At 48.0% G+C, this 22,213-nt stretch overlaps 1 protein-coding gene across 10 annotated transcripts; it reads right to left on the reverse strand.

Annotated features, from left to right (window-relative positions):
* Positions 1–47: 47 nt before the first annotated feature.
* On the reverse strand, positions 48–20,979 carry EXOC7 (exocyst complex component 7). 10 transcript variants are annotated; one of them, XM_010218049.2, is made up of 22 exons: positions 20,896–20,979; positions 20,166–20,231; positions 18,906–19,090; positions 18,208–18,313; positions 17,468–17,690; positions 16,009–16,176; positions 14,974–14,985; positions 10,200–10,292; positions 9,182–9,250; positions 7,709–7,854; positions 7,228–7,380; positions 6,549–6,647; positions 5,837–5,899; positions 5,441–5,507; positions 4,025–4,063; positions 2,990–3,055; positions 2,397–2,517; positions 1,925–2,020; positions 1,589–1,652; positions 1,011–1,052; positions 737–870; positions 48–299 (listed from the first exon to the last, which is right to left on the reverse strand). In XM_010218049.2, exons 1-22 carry the CDS (start codon positions 20,953–20,955, stop codon positions 197–199), a joined length of 2,175 nt encoding a protein of 724 aa, XP_010216351.2. In that variant the 5' UTR covers positions 20,956–20,979; the 3' UTR covers positions 48–196. The 10 variants fall into 10 exon arrangements, with proteins under 10 accessions (XP_010216351.2, XP_088379528.1, XP_088379531.1 ...); XM_088523402.1 differs by lacking the exon at positions 14,974–14,985; XM_088523405.1 differs by lacking the exon at positions 9,182–9,250.
* Between the last annotated feature and the right edge of the window lie 1,234 nt (positions 20,980–22,213).

The raw sequence follows: 22,213 nt of genomic DNA on the forward strand, positions 1-22,213 counted from the left end.
GGGGTCTTTGCTCAGGACCCATGGAAGAAGGCAAGAGCATCCAGGAGAGCGTTTCCACATGTTTATAAATCTGATAAATACAAGTATAACACCCTGCCCACAACAATGGGGCAGGGGAGAAGAAAAGGGAGTCCCAAAGGTTGCTGAGAAAATGCTGCCTCATACTTGGCAGCTAGAGGGTACAAGACAGCTGGATTTACGCCGACGTGTCAAAAAGCTTCTCAATCATCTCGCCCACCTGGTCGACCTGGTATTTGATGTACTTCTCAGGGTTCTTGGTGAAGGGCACGTTGCCATACCTGCAAATGAGACAACCGCTGAGTGACAAGCAGTAGGAACTGAGCGAGAGACACCCTCTGCCTCACATTCTCCATAGGAAGGAAGGCTGCTCCCTCCTGTGTTCTTCCTCTGCCAGAGGAAACAGCTCCACTCTGGCACGTCCCGCTTGACCCTGACAGGGTATCTAGGAGGCAGCAAGTGATCTAGTTGCAATTGGTCTCATGAGGTTTACACAAACACCCCAGGGTGGCTCAGAGCATTGTGGTAGCTGGAACACTCATTTTGCACTGAGCGAGCATCGGGGTGGCTGCAGATACCCACAGCTCTGGGTAATACAGTTTGGGGATGTTCTAGCATGATACAGGGCTTCAGGGCATGTTACAGCTCTGCCTGGCTACTCTAGACCCCAAAGAGCTCAGTGAATGTTAGAGATGCTAATTTTGTAAAGGCTTGTCACCTGTTCAAGAAGGCACCATAGGTTTCTTTCACAATTGTTTTCTGTGCCCGTCGGATTTTGTCCCGTTGCTCCACATCTGGAATGGCCCAGGCCTTCTGGATCTTGCACAACTCCTCCAGGCCATCATTAAAACCCTGTTTAAAATGGAACACAGTGACCATTCTCATACTCGAAGTCTCCCCATCAATCTGATGGACTTTCCCTCCACCATTGACCCTGTTAGACTGTACTGACCACCAAGGGGATGTTCTCCTGCCATTCATGGGCTTCTCACCTTAAAGCGCTCCTTTATCATCTGCCTTTCTTTATCCTTTAGCTGCAACAAGAAGGGAAAGGATTTCTCTTAATCTTCCAGAAATAAATTTTGAAGAAATTCACCATTTCCCCCCACCTCCCCAACTCCCTACCGAATCTAAGTGATGCCTCCCTACCTGCTTGGACCAAATTGCCTCTGCTAAAGCAGAGATAAGAGAAAGCTGCACTGAGCAGCACATCCTACATTCACTGGCTGGCTTTCATCTGAAGTAGGCTTAAAGAGAGTAATTTTCAGCCAGAATAGACATAAAAATAGACTTCTTTATGCCTTGGACCCTGAGGGAAGAGTTCAGGATTTTGCAAACCTAAAATAGCAGCATTTGTTCAGGTAAGAAGATGAGAATGGAGGCAGAGATGAAAAGACTTGCATGAATCTGGGGCAGGGGAGATTAGAAGACAATGCTGCTCTCCATCTTGTCCTAGGCTCAGTATTTACTGGTATAAGAAAGAGAAGATCTCTGGGGATTTCTGAATACAAGAAGGGAAATAATTCTGACCATTTCTATCATCTCAAAACCATCCTGCCTATCTTCTCACCTTCACTCCTGGTTGAAAGACAGGCAGGTTTCTCTCCAGAATGTAATCTGTCACCTTCAACCAGCTACAATTGAAATGAGTTGGGAAAAAGGCAGAGAGAAGGGGTTACTCACCAGAACATGTCTCCACTCACAACCCAAACGGCACTACAGAGAACACACATTTACACCAGTCCACAGCAACTGCTTTCCCAGTTACATTAATCACTTGGAAATCACGACACGGGCTGTTGTTTTAGCTAATCCCTCCCACCACTAGCAGCACAGGGCATGAATCTTCCAAGGAGCTCTCAAATTGCAGAAAAAGGAAAGGGAAGAACACGCGACGCTACCTGACCTGCGCTGGTAAGTCTGGATCTGCTGTTCAATGAGCTCCCGGTAGGATCTCTCTGCTGTTTTCTGCGTCACAGCCACCAACTGGATCAGCTCAGACCTGAAAGAAAAAGCAGAAGCTGAGAACAGCTGGCTCTTGTGCCTCCTCAAGGCCGCTATGAAGGCTGGACATATTTCAAGCCCTATCAGAAAGATCTTTTGCTCTTGTGCCTCCTCAAGGCCACTATCGGGATGGCTGTATTTCGAGCTCTATCAGAACGATTTTTTTGCACTGTTTACCATAAAGAAGGCCTTGAAAAGGACAAGCCAGGAAAGGAAGGCTACTCCAAGCTACTTTCCAAAGTCATGCCCACCATCCTCCTGAGATCAAGATTCCCTGCAACCCAAGGCATCTCTGCTGCTTTTATCTTCCACCCCACGTGAATGACATTGAATCTGGCTGGACTTCAGGGAAGTTTACCCAGATACACACTTACTTCTCCAGAGATTTCAGGATGTAGTTGTAGTTGTTATGCAGAAAAATGGCACTCAAGGCTGGGTCTTCATAAACCTTGGATTTACTAAGAAGGTTAAGCTGCAAGTTCCCCAGCACTTTGCCTTAAACAGGAAACACATGACAGGAGATTTGCCCGGAGTTTTGTTATTACTGCCAACCCAAACCCAGCGCCCTGCAGTACTGTGGCACTCTAGCATCACCCTGGAGTCTGCTTGAACTGACAGCAAAGAAAAGGCACATAATCCCAGCTGCACACACGGACGAAGTTACAGTCACGGGTACATAAAAAGCCAACAGATGTTGGGCTTGAAAGGTCCGATATGGGCAATCAGACTCAGTCCATGTACAAGACAGAGTCGGGTCTCCAAGGAGTTGAGGGATAAGAGCTCTGCAGCACAGGGAACTGCTGCTTTGTCTTGTCCCAAGTTTGCAGGCCAAGCTTTTAACTCCATCCCTCCCATCAGATTCCAGCTTGGACACAGCCAGCAAGAGACACAGCTCATTCTTCACCCAAGAACGTGCCAAGTGCAGAACAACAGAGGGGCAGACAGGGGCAGGTAGCACAGTACTCACAGATATAGGTGCTCAGTAACCGTCTGCTGAACTCTGAACTGTAGCTACTAGCTGAAGAGCTGGTCTCTGAAAAGCAAAGAGTCTTACACCAGTTAAAATGTCACGGAGAAGGGGAGTACATCTGTGGTCAGCCTGTCTTTATTCTAACAAGCCACTTCCTTGTTGCTATGGGTTTAGTGCAGAGCTCCTGCCAATAGCAAAATTAGCTCCTTCCTTCAATGTTGACTGTCAGCAGATTATCCAGGGGAAGGATGGAAAAGTTCTGCACCCCATGATCCCTGTATCTGCATCAAGTGCTGGACACTCTGGTAGAAATCTTTCCTTCAAATGGCTCAGAGGACAGCCTCTTGATCAGAAATTGGGCCATTAAACACATCCTCCCCATCATTTTGTCCCACTTGAAAAGGGCTTTTGAAGCAGCTGAAATTGGCAATTAGAAAGCAGATGAGCTGAAGCAGCCAGCTGCAGACACACAGCAATAACTGAAACAAGCTGGAGGGCTCTGGGAAGCTTCAGCCGTCCCTATGGTTGCTGATCAGGGCCTGCCTGGATCGGCACAAGGGACCGTGCCAGCGTAGGAGCCTGGCCGGCTGGCACAGGTTCTCTGTCTGCAAGTGAAGGATGGCTTCCTGCCCTCGAGAGCTCGTGGCTTTGGGTCCCGGAGGACACATGCAGCAGATATCCCCTCCTCCCTGGCCAAGGGATTTGGCAGCTGGGCCTAGCTGGGGTGGTCCCAGTTCATAAGCACCCCATGGGAAAGGCTGAGGCTCCTGTTGCTGGGAGCTGGGCATATATAGCACAAGGTGTGATGCAGAGAGGGTCTTCAGTCTCTCTCACTTCATGGGACATCCCTCATGGCCCGCAGGTGACAAGTCCTCCCTAATCTCTGCAGACCGCTGGCAACATCTACTTACCCTTCGTACTTCTCAATTATGTGTTGATTTATTTCCCGCTCATACAGGATGAAGAAATAATAAAATACATCACCAGAGTGCGTGGCAATATGAACAGGTACGTGTAGGTAAGTTTGCTTACCTCTGGGGTCTAAAGGAATATTGTATGTGTCCCCAAGAACTACAAAGATTAAGGCAGAGCAGAGAGAAAAGGGAGAAGAGAAAGAAATGCAAAGCGCAAAAAGACAGGTTAGAGACCACCATCCCTTCAAGAACAAAGCAGATATTAACACAGAGCAGCCAGACAGCCACACGGACGAGCAGGCAGGAGTCCTCCAAGGCCACAGATGGGGCTGGAGATGATAAGAAAGGCCAGGTCTACAACCTCCTTCCCCTGCTGAAGACATTCACATGTCATTGCTTATACAGTGAGATGCCTCACGTCAAGTCAGTTGAAACTCCATTTCAAGACAAGGGGAAGCCTCCTCTCACTCCACAGGAGCCGTTCAGCTGCTCCTTGAGGAGAGTCACCCTGTACCTTTCTGGGAAGCTGATCCATGTGTCCTAGTGACCAGAAAATGCCAGTAGAATAGCACTCACAGGGCAATTCACCATCCCAAAGCAGATGCCTTGGTCAGAAGTCTCTCCCTCTGGGCTCGGCTGGCCTAGAGTGACATTAGGCTTGGCCTAGAGTGACATTAGGCCCTGCTGCTCCACAGCCCTCAGTATTCAGTGCATAACTTGGACGGAGATGTAACGCACCAAACAGCTTTGTCCCCTGTCAGTGTCCTGGGCCGCAGCAGGCCTATCTTTTGGAGCAAGCAACAGAGCTGGTTTTGCACAAGAAAACTCCACTGGCACAGAGCAAGGAGCATCTGGCACCAAAGTCCAAATCAGAGATGAAAAGAGCAGGATTTATAACACTTGGACTTCAGGTCACCTCCTGCATGGCTCTGAGGTACTAAATGTCAGCTTCAGTTACCAAATCTGTTATGATTACACTGACCTCACACTTAAATAATTGAACAGTCTACAAGGAGGCATCTCCCCCACCTCAAGCTTTTACTCAGCATGATCCCTCTGTACCTAATGGGACAATTAGCCACAATTAAAAAGAAAATAGCTTGACCACATCTCTGACATTTTGTTATACGACCAATATAAAAAGAAAGCCTACTTTTAATCAGGCCTTATGACAGATGATCTCACTCCCATATGAGACTGGGACAAGACCAATCTCCCATGACTGTTTTGAGGTTAAATGGCTGAGGTACCTCTCTTGATACTACAGTGCACTTTAGCAACAAACATCCTTGAAAAGTACCTGATGGGAATATGGCCAGCAGGGAAACACACTGCATCCCTTGGCGATCTCCAGGGAACCATCTACATGGTCAGGGAAGATTGGGGGGCAAGACAAACCACAGGGCAAAGGACAGGAAGAGGACGTGCTCACAGTGCATGTGGAAGTTTGTTTTGTTTTGTTTTTTTTTTAAGGGAAGATGTTCAGACAATTTGGGGAAGAAACTGCATGCCTTAACAAGCTCCATGCACGTACCTTGAGATGCCAGCATGGCACCTGCTGTCTCCTGGAAATCCAACAGCTGCTGTAGGAAGAGGATGGCCTGGAAGAGACATGGAGAAGTTAACAGCAGCTGGCACTGGGTCTCCTGTGCTCTGCTAGGAAGGACTATGAAGGATCATGTCCCACCATACCCAAAAGCCTTCAAGAAGTAGATGACAACACTCTCCTGAGGTGTTTGGTTTCTACTCACCCAGTCACATAGTGCTTAGCAAGGGTAACTAGCTATTGTCCTAGTGCAGGCCACTTAATCCCCCTTTCAAAATCAATATACCTTAAATGAAGGCAAGAAATTCCTCTACTACTCTTGTCAAAAGTAGCCTCTGAAGAAGGGATTTTAAAGAAGGGATAGTTCAAATCATTCTCACATACGTTGCTGGTGAGTTCATGAACAGTCCCATCTTTTGGCATGTTATATTCCTTATCTGGATCATTCTAAGACGGAACAAAGAGAAAAAAAGACGTGGAGCAAATATGTAAGAAGGAAAAAAAATGCATGTAAAATAAATGGTGCAAGTGAATGCAGGCTTATTTACAGAGTATCCTCGGAGCCAGCACACACAGTGCCACCTCCTGGCACCCAGAACCCACAGCTCCTAAGGACCAGCTGCTCAGGACTACAGGGGCCTTGTTCTGCACGTCACTGCCAGGAGTTCAGCTCACAGCCTGGGCAGTGCATTCGCTGCCCCCAGCCTTATGCTGAGGCAGTTTGAAGTGAGCCTAGCAAAACTTTTGCACTCAGCAGTTTTCCTTTCTGTTTTAAACAGGATTAAAGTCTCAGACATTGACTTTATGTCTGCAGAGACCTGGAAGTGTGTGTATACTTATTTGTAATATGCCTGTTGGGGGTGTAAGGCATCTTGTTAATTGTAGGCATATTTGAAAACAGGGGCACAAAGCAAGGATTTTCCTCCTGTATTACCAATTGGTATCCAGCAAGCATAGCCCTGCTTAAAAATCAGATAAAACATGGTCTTGTTGAAAATAAGAAGCTGAACTAGGGGCCCTGCTCATGGGAAAAAAAAATAAATAAATCCTCTTCCAAACCCGCTGGCTTTGCTAGAGAGAACAAGGGGAACCCTACCTTAATGTTGTCTGCAAACTCTTCCAGTGCCTTTGCACCTGTGGTCTCCATCGAGGTGATCAGCCCTGGCAGCTTGTTCTTTGTGCCTGCTGCAGTTCCCTGGAACAGTCCCACAGCAGATCAGAGAAAATGAATAATCAGTATCCCACTTTGGCACCTACCACCTACCCCAGCACTTCAGTGTCGTGCCAGAAGAAAGCCTGCATTCATGGGCCAGCTAGGAAAGGAAAACATTGTTCCCCTTTAGCAGCACTTAATATAGGACGGCTGGTCTATGAGTCATGAGCTTCAGCTGGAAGCAAGTGAAGAGAAGCCTCACTAAGCCTGGATGCTATTATTTATTACCTGTAAGAACTTGCTAGACTTCTCCTCAGTGCAGATGATCTTCTAGGTATCAGCAAGCTTCGTCTAAACTAAGCTTAACATTTTCAGAGATGAAACACCTTAGAGGGCATGGATACACCCAGATAGTCCGTGAGCAGCTTGTCACTTCAACTGGAGAGAGCTGCTGCTGAAAGACACAGGCTGGCCCAGCACCTCAGCACGTTGCATCTGTGTCACTCCCAGCCCATACTGGGGGACAGGGTCAGCTTTGTTCAAAGCTCCTGAGAACCGAGACGTTCACTAAGCGCTAAGGCAGCCTGGGCCATAGGGCCCTCCCCAACTCCAGCACACTCACCTGCAAGACCTGGTCAAATTCTGGCTTCATCTGCTTGAGGTGCTTGAGGACAGGGAAGATGGTGAGCACAGCTGAGTAGTCGTGCCGTATGATGGCTTTCCGGGCTGCTGAGACAATATTATCCCCCTCCATGATCAAGTTATCCAATGACTCCTGCAACAGAGTCAGCCTGTCAGAAAGCAGCAGCATGAGCTTTGCTCAGGTAGTGTAAATATAGCAACAGGAGACCTGGTAAGGATGTCAATTTAGCTGACAGGTCATCAGTGGTACCCAGCATTGGAACGTGAGGGACTCGGAGAAGTTTTTCTCCAGGGTCACTGTCCCAGTTTACAAACAGTTTCTACAGGATAACCCTAGCAGAAATGGTGCTCTTGGATGCCCACAGCAGGTGGTTGAAATCACGTCCTCACAGCAAAGAGGAAGGAAAAAGGATTTGCCCAGATCCTTCACAAGAGTGGCCAAGATGAAAGGTGTAACTGACCTGGATGAGGGAATCGAAGGTCTTCTTCTGGTGGTGCTCTGGGACGATTTCTGTCAGGAGCTGGTATTCACTCTGGGCCAGTTTGACAAAGGCACTAACACAGTGGATGTACGCATCAATTTCGATGTCGAACACGTCATCTCTCCCTGTGGGGGGCAAGACAGCTTTAAGAACCAGCCAAATTCACATGGAGCTTCCAGCAGTTCTGCTCGCTCCAGGGCCTTGGTTTACCCAAGGAACGCAAGTTTCTTCTAGAACAGGCATTGCTGCTTTGGCACCCACTCTGGCGTAAGACCATGAACTATCTTCTCATCAGGCCCGTCCCCTGGGTTTATCCATGGAAAGCTGCACAAACCCCACAGGAGGCACAAAGACATCAGCAGTTTGGCAAACGGGCACATCAGGACATCACCAGCAGTTTCCACCATCGTGACAGAGGCAGGGCTGGAGCTCTATTTCTGGGACAAAGCCTAAATTTAATCAAGGAGTACTAAAATAGGGAAGTCTTGTGGTGAATTATTCAATATCTATGGTTGTATTTTTAGAATTCCCTATCTCCATCTATCGTGCAGATGAGCACTGCCACTTTGCATCAATATTTCTGGGAAAATCCAGGCTCTCCTGGAAGGCAGCCTCTTCCACCAGGTCCTAACCAAGGATGAAAAGCAGGTGGGTGAGCATTTAAATCCTGCAGAGCAGGCGTATCGGCACCGCTATGGATGTGCCATGCAGCACTGCAGGCAAATGCAAAAATTCCAGTCCTGGTCTCCAAGCGTGTCAGACATCCACGCTCCAGCAAGAAACTCACCTGGTTGGCATGAGAAATGCTGGCAAGACAGAAGGGCACACACTAACTCATGCCAACCACTAGCTGGATGCGTCAGCAGGATGGACACAAAAGGACTCGCATCCTTGTTAATCAGAGGTCAGCAGCAACCACTGCAGAGCAACAAAAATGGGCAGAGAGAGGCCCTTCTCTAAGCAATGGGCTGTGCTGCTTTCTTCCTCCCAGCAGGATCTACAACTTTTGATGGAGAAAGAACAAAATCTTTGCTCTGCTCACAGGCCCCTCAGGATGATCCTTCAAAAACTTACGGTCGGCAGCTGACGCTCAAAACTGTCTCAAGATCTTTAGAACAAGCCCTACAGAGGGGAGGTCTGTCACACGTGATGCCACCCTAACTGCTTCATCTCAGAACCAAACAAGCCAGTAGCTGCCTACAGGAAAGAACCCCTCAGTGTGGTGGCTGCCAGCCTTGGGTTTGGCGACGCTGGGGTCCCTGCTTGAGGACGTGGAGTGTGTGTGATTAGTAGGAGTGAATTCTGTTGAGAAGAGCCAGAACTTTACAGCCAGGGAAGGCCCATGCTTCAGGACTGCCCGCGTGGATGAACGGCCACTGGCTACTACTGTGAAACATGCTGAAAAGAAGGGATGTTAGCCAGCTTGTTACGAAGTGACAACGTGGTACTTACCAGCGGCCGGCCCATGCTTGTCGCTCAGGGCATCGGAAAGGTGTTTAACTCGTAAATCATGCTCATGACCTAGTGAGATGGCAGCCGGCACAAACAGAAGGCGCAATTTATCCAGGGTGGTTACAGCACGGATGCTCGCACTGGCTGGAAGCCACTTCAAGCTTGGCTCATTTGGTCTGATGGACATTTTTCTACACAATCCTGGGGACACTCCCTAACCAAAGCCCTCTGTTGAGTTGTGTAGCAGCTGCAACCTTTCGAAACCCGATGAGAAGTGTAAACAGATCATTTTTGCCCTGTCACAGATGTCCCTTGAAACTCTTGGCATGAGCTCTGAAGCGGATAGCAAGTTCCAGAAGTTCAATTTGTATCTGTGACTCTTACAAGGCCAAACATAAAGCCCTTGTCCAGCTCAGCACCGCTGAGTGACTGTCACCATCCAGGATTCAGTAGATTATGATATAGGCACTGAGGAGATCTATATCAGATGAAGCTATAGCAGGAGGCAAAAAGGTCTTAGCAATGCTTTGAAGCCAGCAACCTCTCTTTTTCCCTACCTGGTACAAGCTTTCCGAGCAGAGGGTATCCTGATGGTTTAGGAAATTAAACGGATGATGTAGAGGCAGTGCCACATGGGGCTAGGTGTGGTCTGACACTTCTGCATCAGGTTTGGAAAGGTCACTTGGAAACTGAAGGTCTCAAAGTCCAAGCAAAAGGGAAAAAGAACAAAAACACCAAAGGCAGATGTCACCAGAGCAGAACAGAGCTTCCATTAGCCCGGGTGGCTGTGGTTGTTTAGCTGCTTTAGGGCAAGATTCCTTTATTTGTGTGCAAATGCTTCAAAATTCAACCACTCAGTTCAGAGAAGTGATGTGGGCCTCCAGCGTCTCCCTGGTTCCCCAGGGCTGCTCTGGCTTATGCTTTCCACTGAGCACTGGGCTAATGGAAGCCCCACCTGGAAAAGCAAGGCTGATACACAGAGAAGCTCAAGGGTGAAGTAAGCTAGAGCTGTGATTACCTTCCATAGGAATGAGGTTAGAGGCCCCCTTTTTCCCATCTAGACCATGCTGAGAGTACTGTTTCAGAAGGTTCTGAGCCTTCCGGATCGTGCCTGTCACCAGAGCCAGAGAGAAGAGACAAGAAGACCTAGAAAGTGAGTGAAAGAAAACAAAACCAGAACACCAGCCCTCCACCAGCAATAGCCACCCTGCCCAGGGAGAGGACACTGGGCACCGATGAGCATGCTCAGCACAGGAACACGAGTCCCAAATGTATGTCCAAGTATGCCAATGCAGGGACATTTCCAGGATGTTTTCCTTCTTTGAGCGAGGGCACAAATTCCAATCAATGCTACAGGCTCAGGGAGCACTTGGTGAGGCGCTATGGCTGGCTGAGAAGATGTAATCGGAGGAGGAAAGCACCAAACCTCCTTCCCTGCAACGGCTCTGTTTAGGCGAGCACCATACACCCAAGCACACAAGGCCTAGTGCCTTCCCAGGGATGCAGAAGCAGGACTTTGTGCTATGCGTAATCTTCTTGCCAGCCACAAAACACTGCCTGCTCCCAGAGCCACCATCCCAGGCTTGGCTAGCTCTGCGGGAGAACATGTCCCTTCTGGGGGGTGTTTTCTGAGCATGCTCAATGTAGATCCATCAGGCACCCAAGAGCCAAGACGAGGAATAACCTCTGGCTTTACGGAAAGCAATGGGAGGGGGATAACCTCAGGGCTCAAGAAAGCAATTGCAGCAGTAATTTCCATCATAGGAATAACAGATGGATTCTGCCCACCATGTCTAGCTCTCCACCCTACTCTAAATCACTTCTAAGGAACTGGAAATCACATAAAACCATGGGGAAAAAAAAGACACTCAAGTTAAAAGAATTTTACTTAAACAAAAGACAGAAATGAACAAAAGCTGATGCTGGATATGCAGCTAGGAAGCACAAAAACAAAGCATTAATTTGACAACTGAAAAATAAGCACTGTTTCCATGTTAAATGAAGTTAGTGGTCATGCAAAAAGCTACAATGATCACAAGCACACGGAGACTTCCCACAGCACAGCCTTGATGCTGCCTGCGCAACAGAGAAAGGAAAGTTTGGAGAAGGTACAAGGAGTTTGTATAAGAAACCCAGATGAAATAGGAATGGATTGAGCAAACAAAAAAAGGGGTCTAAAATAAAAGTGATGCAGCCCAAATTAGGAAGTGTTCTGTTTAGAGGTAATAAAAGCTTCAAACGTGCACAAACCCAGACTTCCAGCAGCAACGCTGTCAGCTATAGCACAGTCTGGAAGCAAGTGTGGTCTGTCCCAAGGCTGGGGACTGCTGTCCTGAGGGGAAGTCTAAGTACACACTGCAGAATAGTGACCTGCTGTTGGGAAAGAACTTCATCCCGTAAAGAAAAATATGACAGAAAATACCAGGTCCCCCCAGGCCCTTAAGGAACATCTGTCTGGCAGGGAACTTTCCCCTCTATACCACAGCTGGGAAGGGGAAGGCTCATAATCAACTTTGAGAGCAATGCAACTTTTCAAGTTTCCTGATGCTTTTCACACCCAGAACTTCTACTTTACTCTTAGCTGCTTTCAGAGAAACCTTAATAACTAACCTTGAGCTCTCAGCTACAACAGAACATGCCTCCAAGCCAAATAGCAGCCACGAGCAGGGCCATTGCAAGCTCTGCAGATGGGCTTTAAGCCCTTCATTACTGCTGCTGCTGTAGCTTAGCCGATACGCAGCAGCTTGACCCACAGACTGCTCTCCTAGCAGGTTTCTTTCAATTTTCCATTTGCTTTTAAGCATAAAAAAGTAAATTGTATTGAAAACCTGAAAAACAAGCGGATGGGACAACTGCTGCTGTTGTCAACAGGATGTCATTTCACAGGTATGCAGTGTGTTTCTCCACAGCCTGCCCTGAGAGTTTCTTCTCCAAGCAGAGCTGCACTTCTGCTGCTGCGTTGTGTTTGCACAGGCAGTGACCTGCGTTTACACCAGACACCCCAGGGGTTTCCAGGCATCACCTCCGTGCTGCTGTATCCCCGGTACTCAGCGCTGGGATGAGGCTGTCATGGATTCGAGTGGAAACCAAACACCTCTGCTCTACAATTCTTTTCCCCTATTAGGCAGCTCCCAAACCAAATGGGCTGACATTTCAGCTCCTAATGGAAGCATCTCCGTCCAGCTCAGCAGGGATCAACATGGGAAGCAGGAACAGGCTCTCTGCCCCAGCCTTCCCTCAAGGAGTACCTCATTGCTCCATAAACTGGAGCAGTAAATTAGCAGTAAAGGGGCTCACCTGCATCTTGATAAGAGCCAAAAAAAATCTCCCAACACTTTCACTCCTGTAGCCCGATTGTTAAATAAACTGTTTTTTAGGTTTTAAGGCACGTGAGGCAGTTTTCCCATTCCTTCTGTTTCTCTACTCCACTAGGCCGCTTCCAAATTAAACAGGACAAGGTATCCTCTTCTCCTGAGCACTGGCTGCAGGAGTCTGACCAAACCTGGCTGAAGTTCTCTGGCTTTTTTGGCTTAAGTAGCCAGACTGGGTGCCCCTAATGGCTTCTTATGGCTTGGTCCCTCACAAGCTCCTAGCAATTGAGCCAGGTTTGAGCTACCTGCTGCTCTCAAGCCAACAGAAGAGCACTGGATCTGCAGGCATCATGGGAAAAAGGGAATAATTTCCCTTTATTATTTCATGGACAGATGTTTGCAATAGAAAATTTTGGAATCTGAAAACACTTGTACTTGCAGACAGATGGCTAACATTTCAAGCCAAAACTGAAGAAGAAAAAACCCAGATTTCCCTACTAGTCCAATTTGCCTTGGCAAGTTTCAGTGAACAGGAGACGACCTTGCTTTAAAAGCACTTACATCTCCAGCACTTACAGACCTGCAACTGCATGTTGTAATAACGGGGGAAAAACACAGGGTAAACCAACAGATGAAACAATGATGGAGACAAGGGTGTTCAGAAACTATACATGGACATGGAGCCTATTCCCCAGGATCCAACGTGGTGCCTGCAGATTTCTGCCTTGTTGCCTTGTCCCAAATAACTCACCTTCTCCTCCAATACTATTACCCTTGCACTTTGTTTTGTGGGTAAAAATATTGTAGCACAGCAGATTTAGTTTGTTATTTATCCTTTGCAACAGGTAAAGTGCTTATCGGGGTGTGCGCTGGGATATTCTTCCTTAAGGAAGAATAATTTCCTTCCTTGAAGGAAAAAGAACTCAACTTGTTGGAACCCTCGGGGAACCCCTTGTATAAAATAAAGTTTTGGGAAATAATTAAGTACTGAAGCAACAGTACAGGAAAAAAAAAGTCTTTGTTTATATTTAAAGAAAGGTTAAAATCAGGAGAATCAAATGCCACCAGATAAATACTGCTACCAAGAAGGCCACCATGCCAGAGTGCAGAAGTTTAGACCTTCCCCTTGGGAGTTGTCCTTGAAAGCTGATGGAACTGCAGAAAGACAAAGCAATCTCCCCTCAGAGACTGTTTTTTCTGCCTATATTTCATCTCTCTTTTGAACAATTTAGTACCTGCATGAGATGGCTGGTGCATGAAGTTTAACTGCTGCCACCCTTCACCAAAACCAGGCTGGTTCTCTCTCCTTAGTCCCAGGAAATTGGAGATTAATTAGTCACTCGAGATTGACAATACCCCAATGGATCATGACACACGTCTCCCTTCATATATTTTGAGCTCTGTAAGAGCATTCAGACTATGCTGTGCCTGCTCTCACAAACTCAGAGTAACCTGAGCAGGAAGAAGGCGAGATCTCCTAGAGAATCTAGAGCTGAGACACTATAATCAAAAGCAATTTGGGATGCCCACATGCATCCATACTGGAAGAGCCCTGGTCAGAGAGAACAGATGATTGTGCTTTCTAAACATGTGGGCTCCCCTCTGCGCTCTCTACAGGAACAACCAGGATCTGAAGCTCATTTGGGAAAAAAAAGCCTTTTTTAAAAAATAAAGTAAAAATTACCCATGGAACTCTCTACCTCCGACTAACTTAGAGTGCAGGGGACATGTTTCTATTCTGACCACTTCACAGCAGTCAAATTCCTGAGATCTTTTCAGTGTCAGGCAGTAACTGTGAACTGCAGACCAAATCCTCTGCCAGAATCTGCCACTTGAGTTTCCCATGACTGCAGCTAACTTGTGCCAAAAACTCAACTACAACAGATCCCCACCTGGCATCCTTCCCATCGAAAACTATGGAACCACAGAAAAAATGTTACCTACTGGATTCATCTTGTTTGTGCTGAGCTCAACAGTGGCCCTTGCCCAACATCTGCTTCATGCTTTGCAGCAGCATTAAATATTGCTTTCTATCCATCTGCAGTCCACTAATTCTGCTTGGCAGGAGGATATTGCCCTCTACAGGCCTTCTAATACTGAGGGCTAATTCTTTGGGAAATAACCACCTCTCAAACCCTAGAGGAAGGCTAAGTGTGGGGTAAGATATCTGTTTGCCAGGTAAATTTCTAATGGCTGGAAAAAAAAAGAAATCTTTAAAACAGATTCACCACACTCCAGAATCATTTGGTACATCAGCTCTCAGGAACAGCTCCAGGGCACAGCAGCAGGGGCACAGATTGATTAAAAAAGCCCAGAGAAGCCAGCTCTGGATACCCCGGCCTTCCTCAGGCAGATCTCCCTTTCCAAATATCCCAGGCACACCCCCTGCTTTAGCAAGGAGGGCCCCCACAAAGCCTCCCTGCACACAGAAGTAAAGAGCGAGCACCAGGGCCAGGACACGCACACATAGACACACATTACCTGGGATGAGGACTGCATTCACATCGGGGTATAAAAATAAACACAACACAATTAAAATGGATATTTCTTTTCCTCCCTCACCCCATCCCATCCATTCCCCACACCTACCTGCGTCTCAAGTTATTTTTTTTCCCTGAATCTGGTAAAGCTATTTAGACAACAAGGGAAAAATCCTGGGGAGGGAAGAAATACTTGCCAGGCAAACCCTAGATTTTTCTGGCTTCTGTCACCATTACATGGGTGACCACAGGGTGCTGTGGCACACAGAGGGACAACATCACTGTGCTGCTATGGGAGGCAAGTGCCACCTTTTGCTGGCTCTCCTCATGGCCATGCTCCCACTAGATGGCAAGTTTCAGAGAATGAATTTCAGGACAAATTTGGCTCCATCACTCCAGATGGAGCAGCACATTGGAGTGACCAGCCCCACAGCTGCAGAGAAAGCAGCAAAACTCTGCTGTGAGGAGGAGTGTCACATTCCTATCTCTTTCAGAGAGGCACAAGTTTTAATAACTTTTTAAATAACTTAGGAAACAACTTTCCAAAGTATATAATGTTCATAAGCACCTAGTTTCCATTTCAACTCCTGATGAGTTCTTGACTTTCTAGTGAGATAGCAATTTACTCTAAACTAGCATTTAAACTGCTGTGTTTTATCAGATCCACGTTTTCCAACTGCAGTGGCACTATGTTTCATGACGAATATGTTCCCATTGACATGTGCCCAATCATATTAATTTGTAGCCCTCACAGGTCTCTTTACTGGTGCCATTAACAGCCTCTTCTCCCCCAGTTCACAGGTGCTCTCCTCCCTTTACATCCACACGGAAAACAGATGTGACAACTTTGACAAATCAAGACAGAATGGGCCATAACCTCAGTGCTGAATCCAGTGCAGAGAAGAGGTGCTTTTCTCCAAATTCCTACCCTTCCAGTCCCGCGGGCTGGCTCAGCAGTGAGAAGGCCTGTGAAGGCGTATTTGCTACCCAGACAAGATGATAAACAGCACAATGTCCCCCCACTCCAGGGACTCACCTGGCCTCTTGAGGGGCTTTTTGGTGGGGGTGTCCTTCCTTTTGTTCTGAATGGCAGGGGAGTAGGGCACCCCCGAGGAGGAGCTGTTCTTACGGAAATGATCTTTCAGACCCTTGATGGAGCGGTCTAACTGAATAGATCGGATTTGGAAGTAAACGGTCATGAAATCTAAGGAGACAAGGTAGAAAGAGGATTGTAAGCAACCAACAAACACTCTGTATAACAAAACAAGCCTTTCCTGAAGCATGCTGTGTCCCAAGAGGATCTTATCAGCATTGATGGGGGATCCCCAATAAGACTTTGCTCTGTTTTAGGCATTCAGATCTCTTTGGGAAGGGAAGCATCACTTTATGTTCGCATAGAGTCTGGGACAAGAGGACCTTTCCAGAACCAAATTGCTAACGTCACTGCACTATGCAGTAAATAGACTTCCACAGAGTTCTGCAGAACCCCAAAGGCAACAGAAAAAAGTCAGAATACAGATTAAATGGAAAGCACAAACTTAGCACAGAAGAGACAAGCGTTTGTCACAACTGAGAAACTGGAGCAGACATGCTAACTAACATCTCAAAAGATCACGAAGGCTGAAGCGGAATCAGACAACCACTAGGAACTCATCATTCCTTGAGGAAACCTTTCCTGTCCTGACACAGTGCTGACATGCCATCTTTTGAACTCAAAGCTGACAAGTGCCTTGTTACATTTATCACACTCCCGAGGAGCTATGGTCTCTCTCTGTCCCTCATGTAGCCACAAGCAATACACTGCAGACCACCAAGAACCAGGGGGCAAAGCTGGACACCTTCTGTGAAGCAATGACAGGGCTGGGGGAACAAGCAGGACACGGTATCATCTATTTCTCTGTGCATGACGAGCAATACTCATCTTTTTTATTTTTATTTTCTCTGCCAAGGACTAAACCCTTCTATGCCAAACACCCACAGCTTAGACAGGTCCTATTTTCTTCTAGAACAGCCGTCCTTCTCAGACAGTGTTCACCAAGCCCTCCCACCAAACACAAACTGCCCACCATGACCAAGAATGGACTGGCTTTGGTGTTCCTTGTCTGAAAGTAGAATAAAAAAAGGTCTAAATAAATAAGATACATAAATATATACTAAGTTGTCTCCTTGGATCATGAAAAAGAGCAGCTCTTAAGAATGATTGCCATACTCAGTAAGCATCTTACTTCCCACTCAGAAATAAGATAAATTACTGACATGGAGAATAGTTCTAGTATTTGCACATATGGGAGAGTACAAATTTCCTGGGATGAGTTCACAGAGTTTTTCACTCCCAAAAAAAGTCAATAAAGGAATATAAAGCCACCCACGATCCACAAACACAGTTGTACAGTGCCACAAACAACTCAACACTCCATTTTCGCTTTCAATTACTTGGGATAACCCATTGGAGAGCACTGCAGAGCTACAAGAGAGCAACACGCAAGGCTACCAACCTTGATTCCTGCCATTTTCCACTAGCCAGCCAGAAATGCGGATGATATCATGCAGGACACTTTCCGGGAGGTGCTCCAGAGACATCTCCTCCTGGGTCTCCATCTCCTCGTCCCCACTGATGAGGTCCAGGATGAGAATGGGTGGGACTGGCTTCGTGTGTCGTGTCATCAGGCTGCGAAACTCCGATTCCAGCGACTCCTTCCCCCTCTCAAAGAGGGATTTCTGGCACAGAGTAGCAGAAGGATAGAGAAACGCAGGGTTTCTGCCATCAGTCACTCACGAGTCAAAACAATCACTCTGCGGTGCTCCTAACTACTGCGAAGAGCCACATGCTTCAAGCTCCAACAACACTTGTAACTAAGAGACTTTTAAAGTGAATTAAGCACAAAAAAATGCCTGGGAGTTGCTCAGGCCTCAAGTGGGATTGAAACAGCTTCCCTATTCTGCTCAAGCAGTTAAAGGACTGACAAGAGCTACTCAGAGGGAAGTTCAATCAGCTCCAACACATGCAAGATGCCCTCAAAAGTCCTACTGGCACAAAACCCGAAAGGAGCAAAATGCCACAAGCAGAAATGCTGCCGAGTTCACAGCAAAAGCCCAAGCAACCATTCCTTCAGCCGAGCCCAAACGCCTCCCTTGCCAGGCAACAAGCCCGTAAGCCACTCTCAGCAGGACGGCGAGGTGCAGGGCAATGTTTGTCCCTCTTTCACCCTTGCCAGATTTCAAACGTGGGACCTACCACACGATTCAGCTCTGGGCTGTCTGGATTGTTGTCCTGGAAGTATTCCACCGCCTTCTGGATTTTGTCCATGCAATTCAAATACTCCTCTAGCCTCCCAGTAGGACTAGGGAAAAAAAAAAAAAAAAGAAAGAAACCAAAATAACTATGGTGATCCAAGAAGAGAAGGAAGAAAATAAAGATATCAATAAAGGACCAGACAAGACTCCGGATGAGGACAGAAGGGAAAACTTCAACTCCCTTTTCTCCGACTAGGAGATAAACGGATTCCTTTCACCTCCACACAGTGCGACAACAGAAAACCCAACTCCTGCAGCAAGTGCAGAAGTACTGGTCACTCAGCAGCCCACAGCTCTCAACCTTATCCTCCTCTCCCAGCCAGACCCTACCAGGGAGCTAAATGAAGCTGCACACCCCATCCCAGAGGAAGGGCCACCACGACACACCATCAAAGATGAAGAACAGCTCATTTTATCCCATATGTGGTGACAACACTGACAGGGCACAAAGAATCTTTGAAAAAAAGGTCCTCAGAAAACTGCTGAAGGTCTAGCCAATAAGTTTCCTAGGAGATTGGTGGTTGGGAATGAGGGTGGGAGAGATACAATGAACACTAAGATAAATGGAGGGAGCTGGTTCTGGGCTCTGTCCCAAAAATGGGATGAGGCTCCCCCATAAGATCTAGCTGCTCAACTCACCCTTCTTTTATGATCTTCTCTGTGTCCTTAGCCACATGGTAGTAACTGATGACATGATCCAGGCAGGACAGGGTCTTCTCCACATTCTCCTGCAGGCGCTGCAAGTTCTCTGTCTGCTTATGGACAGGGATGATCGAGTTCTCCAGCTTCATCAAACGACTTTCAAAGGAGGACAGGATAGAAACCTACTTGCCAAGAGAGAAAGAGTTGAGGACATTCTGCCACATGGATCCATACAGCAAGTTAACAGCAACAGCAGGACAACCAGAGACCTTCATGTCCCAGCTTGTCATTTTGCTCTTTTACTAATTTGCTTTGGCTCCTTCAGCTAACTGTAAAACCCCTTCCACATTCAAATTTCCATTAATACTTGGAAAACAGATAATCTGCCATTGAGATGATCAATCAAGACCAATCTTGAATCGATTGCTCGGAAATAAGGCAAATAACATACCAAGACAGTACAAAGAACAAAAAAGTTTTATCTGAAAGTAGGAAACAGATCCACAGGAACTGCTTGGATATACCTTAAATAACAAGGGAAAAAAAAATCACAGAACCTAACATCCACTCTGCTCCACACCAAGAAACCCAAAACTGAAATATGAACAAAAAAAAACACATAGGAATGACCACTCTGACCATCTCTTGCACCACCAACACTTATTTTTTTTAAAGGTTACTGCAATAGCACTTCTAAAGGGTGGGAAAAACCTCAGTAGACATCTCGGTGCCCAGTTGTCTGTTCTGTCAAGATTTGCTCCTATGCTGTGTTTTCCAAACTTCTCAGGTGGTGCCTCTATGACTTCCCTCAATTGCTGAGCTCAAAACGGGACACAGACTGTTAGCTAAGGGCTCACTAGCACTAATGAGAGCATAATAATTACTTTCTACTCTTATACAAAACACTCCTAAAATAAACTCCAAACAAAACCTGCCTTTATGAAGCAACAACATGATGCTGTTGCATAATCCAATTTGGGGTCTATTAATACCTCTTCCCACAAGGGAGGGCAGCTTGTAAAGGATGAGACCAAGAGCTCATTTGAGCCCAGATCATCTCAGGAGAGAAGTTCCAGACTGGAACATTCACCAACCTTCTGCTTTGACCCTCTTGCTAAGGCTAAAGCAACTGCAGAGCGAGTGATGCCTTCCTCTGTGCATCCCTGATGTGCACACCGAGAGCCTTGGAAAGGATCCTCACAAAATAAGAGCACTTCCAGGCCCAACTTTTGGGCTGAACTTCACAGTTCTCCTTACCATGTTCTTTGTGAGCTGGTCGCTTTTCTCAAGGCTCTCTTTGATGAAGGACAGGGTTTCTTCTTCCTATTAGCAAGAAAAAAAGAAGTACTCTTCAATTCTGAACACTGAGTGTTTAACAGACACAAGTCGAAGACCAAACAGCTTATCTGGGTTTTTATAATTCCTGTTAAACACCACAACAAACAATGACTGACCTGATGGTAAGCCCATGTTTTAACATGACACCTCTTAACAGAAAGCAGATAATTAATGCAAGGTGAGAGACCTACTATAAGAGAAAGAAGGTTTTTAAGGATCACACACTTTCCTGCAACACTTTAGCAAGCCCCAACACCCCAAAACCTTAACAGCACATTTTGCAGTTAAAGCACAGCATAAAGTTAACACTTTGGGGACAGAGGTGCCCTGATTCAGGCCTCACCTTTCCCTGAGTGGTTTATGGGGGTATTTTGCAGGGACCAGATTTCAGGGGCCTTTTGAGCCCAAAGCAAAGCGATGGCCGAGGGCAGGTTTCAGGCCACCGAGGCCCAGTGATGGGGGCTGCTTGGACACTGCCCCCTCAAGGGCAGAGGCCCACGGGGAAGATGAGGCCTGGGCGGGAGCAGAAGCTCCGAGTCGCCCGGGCGCTGGGAGACTCCGCAGGCCCCATCGGGGCAGGGAACCCGGGCCTCACTCCCGGGCGACGAGCAGGGCCTCCGGCCCGGCACCCCCAGCAGCGGCTCCCCACCTGCTTGAGCTTGTCCTCAATCTCCCTCCGCCGCGCCGACGCCTCCTCGGTCGGGATCATGGCGCCGCGAGCCGCCCCGCGCCCACGGCCGCCGCAACCACCCACTCCCACCGCCGTCACCGGCGCGCCGCCATCTTGGGAGCGGCGCGGCGCCCCGCGCATGCGCGCCAGCGCCACCCGCCATCTGGAGCGTGGCCTGTGCGCGAGGGCGGTGGGAAGGGCCGGGGAGGTGAGACGCATGCGCAGTGGGCCCGGTGGGTGCTGACACCTGGCAGCCATATTGGGAGTGGCGGGGCGGCTGGGCAGCCATATTGGGAGTGGCGTGGGGGGGGGCTCTGGAACTTTATGTGTGGCGCCCCCGAACTTTATGTGGGAATGGGGCCTGGATCCTGGTATCCCCATTGCTCCCAGGGAGGTATCCCAGGCCCTCTGAGCCAGACGCGTGGGACAGGGCTGTCCCTGCGCCCTTTTGGCAACAACGAGCAGGAAGGAAGCACAGGCCGCCCTCCTTCCCACTCTGCCATGAGGTGCTGTCCAAACTGGACAGGCAGCCCCTCTTCTCCTGCTCCATCCCGTGCTGCATCCCTGGGGATGAGCCCGGCGCTGCAGCCCGTCCTCCAGCACCAACGTTCTCACCCGCGGACTGAGCCAGGAAGGCGCTGGGGACCCCGGTGCCAGGCCCCTTCCGTTATAAATTCCACATATGCTGCCCGTGGGAAGCAGGGACAACCCACTCAGAAGCCCCACGGGGTCCGGCTGTGGCGGGGTGTGAGCGGAACACACGAGTTTGGGTCTTTACAAATAAGGGAGTTATCCCACATTCTTCAGCTGATGAGCGGGACAAAGGAATATATGCAGGGAAGGACTGAACAGAGCCAAGAGCGAGTGGGAGAAAAAACAAATGCCAAGAGTTGGGTGCCTCTACAAAGCAGGGAATTGCTCCGCGTTCTTTGGCAAGGGGGACAAAGGAGGCAAAGATTTAGAACTCCTCTGTCTCCTTTTTTGGACATTCGCTTCTTGATGGGGAGATTTTCCGCACACATGTAACCCTCCATGGGGCCTGAGGGAGACAGGGGCGTTGTGGATTGGGATTGGGTTGGCTCCAGCTGTGGAGAGCAGCCGGAGCTGAAAGGAAATCCTGGCTTAGCCAAGGCTGGCCTCTCTTTGGGGCACCATCTGCTCCTCTGGGCTCGGATGCCAGAGGTGTGGGGAAACGATGGCCCTGACAATCCACTTACAGAGCTTCCTATGTCCTGCAAAGCCAGTAAAAAGGGTCCATGGGATGACCCTACCCCTCGGAGCAGAGCAGAGGATTAGC

This window comes from Tinamus guttatus, unplaced genomic scaffold, assembly GCF_059628265.1.
Source record: "Tinamus guttatus ecotype Peru unplaced genomic scaffold, ASM5962826v1 Tinamus_guttatus_pri_ptg000188l, whole genome shotgun sequence".
Classification (NCBI taxonomy): Eukaryota; Metazoa; Chordata; class Aves; order Tinamiformes; family Tinamidae; genus Tinamus; species Tinamus guttatus.

Excerpts from the sequence above, each read along its gene's own strand:
- EXOC7 (XM_010218049.2), bottom strand. The coding sequence starts at position 20,955 with ATGATCCCGACCGAGGAGGCGTCGGCGCGGCGGAGGGAGATTGAGGAC. Across the intron at positions 6,648-7,227 it reads AATTTGACCAGGTCTTGCAG|GGAACTGCAGCAGGCACAAA; the intron begins GTGAGTGTGCTG and ends GGACTGTTCCAG. Across the intron at positions 300-736 it reads TATGGTGCCTTCTTGAACAG|GTATGGCAACGTGCCCTTCA; the intron begins GTGACAAGCCTT and ends TCTCATTTGCAG.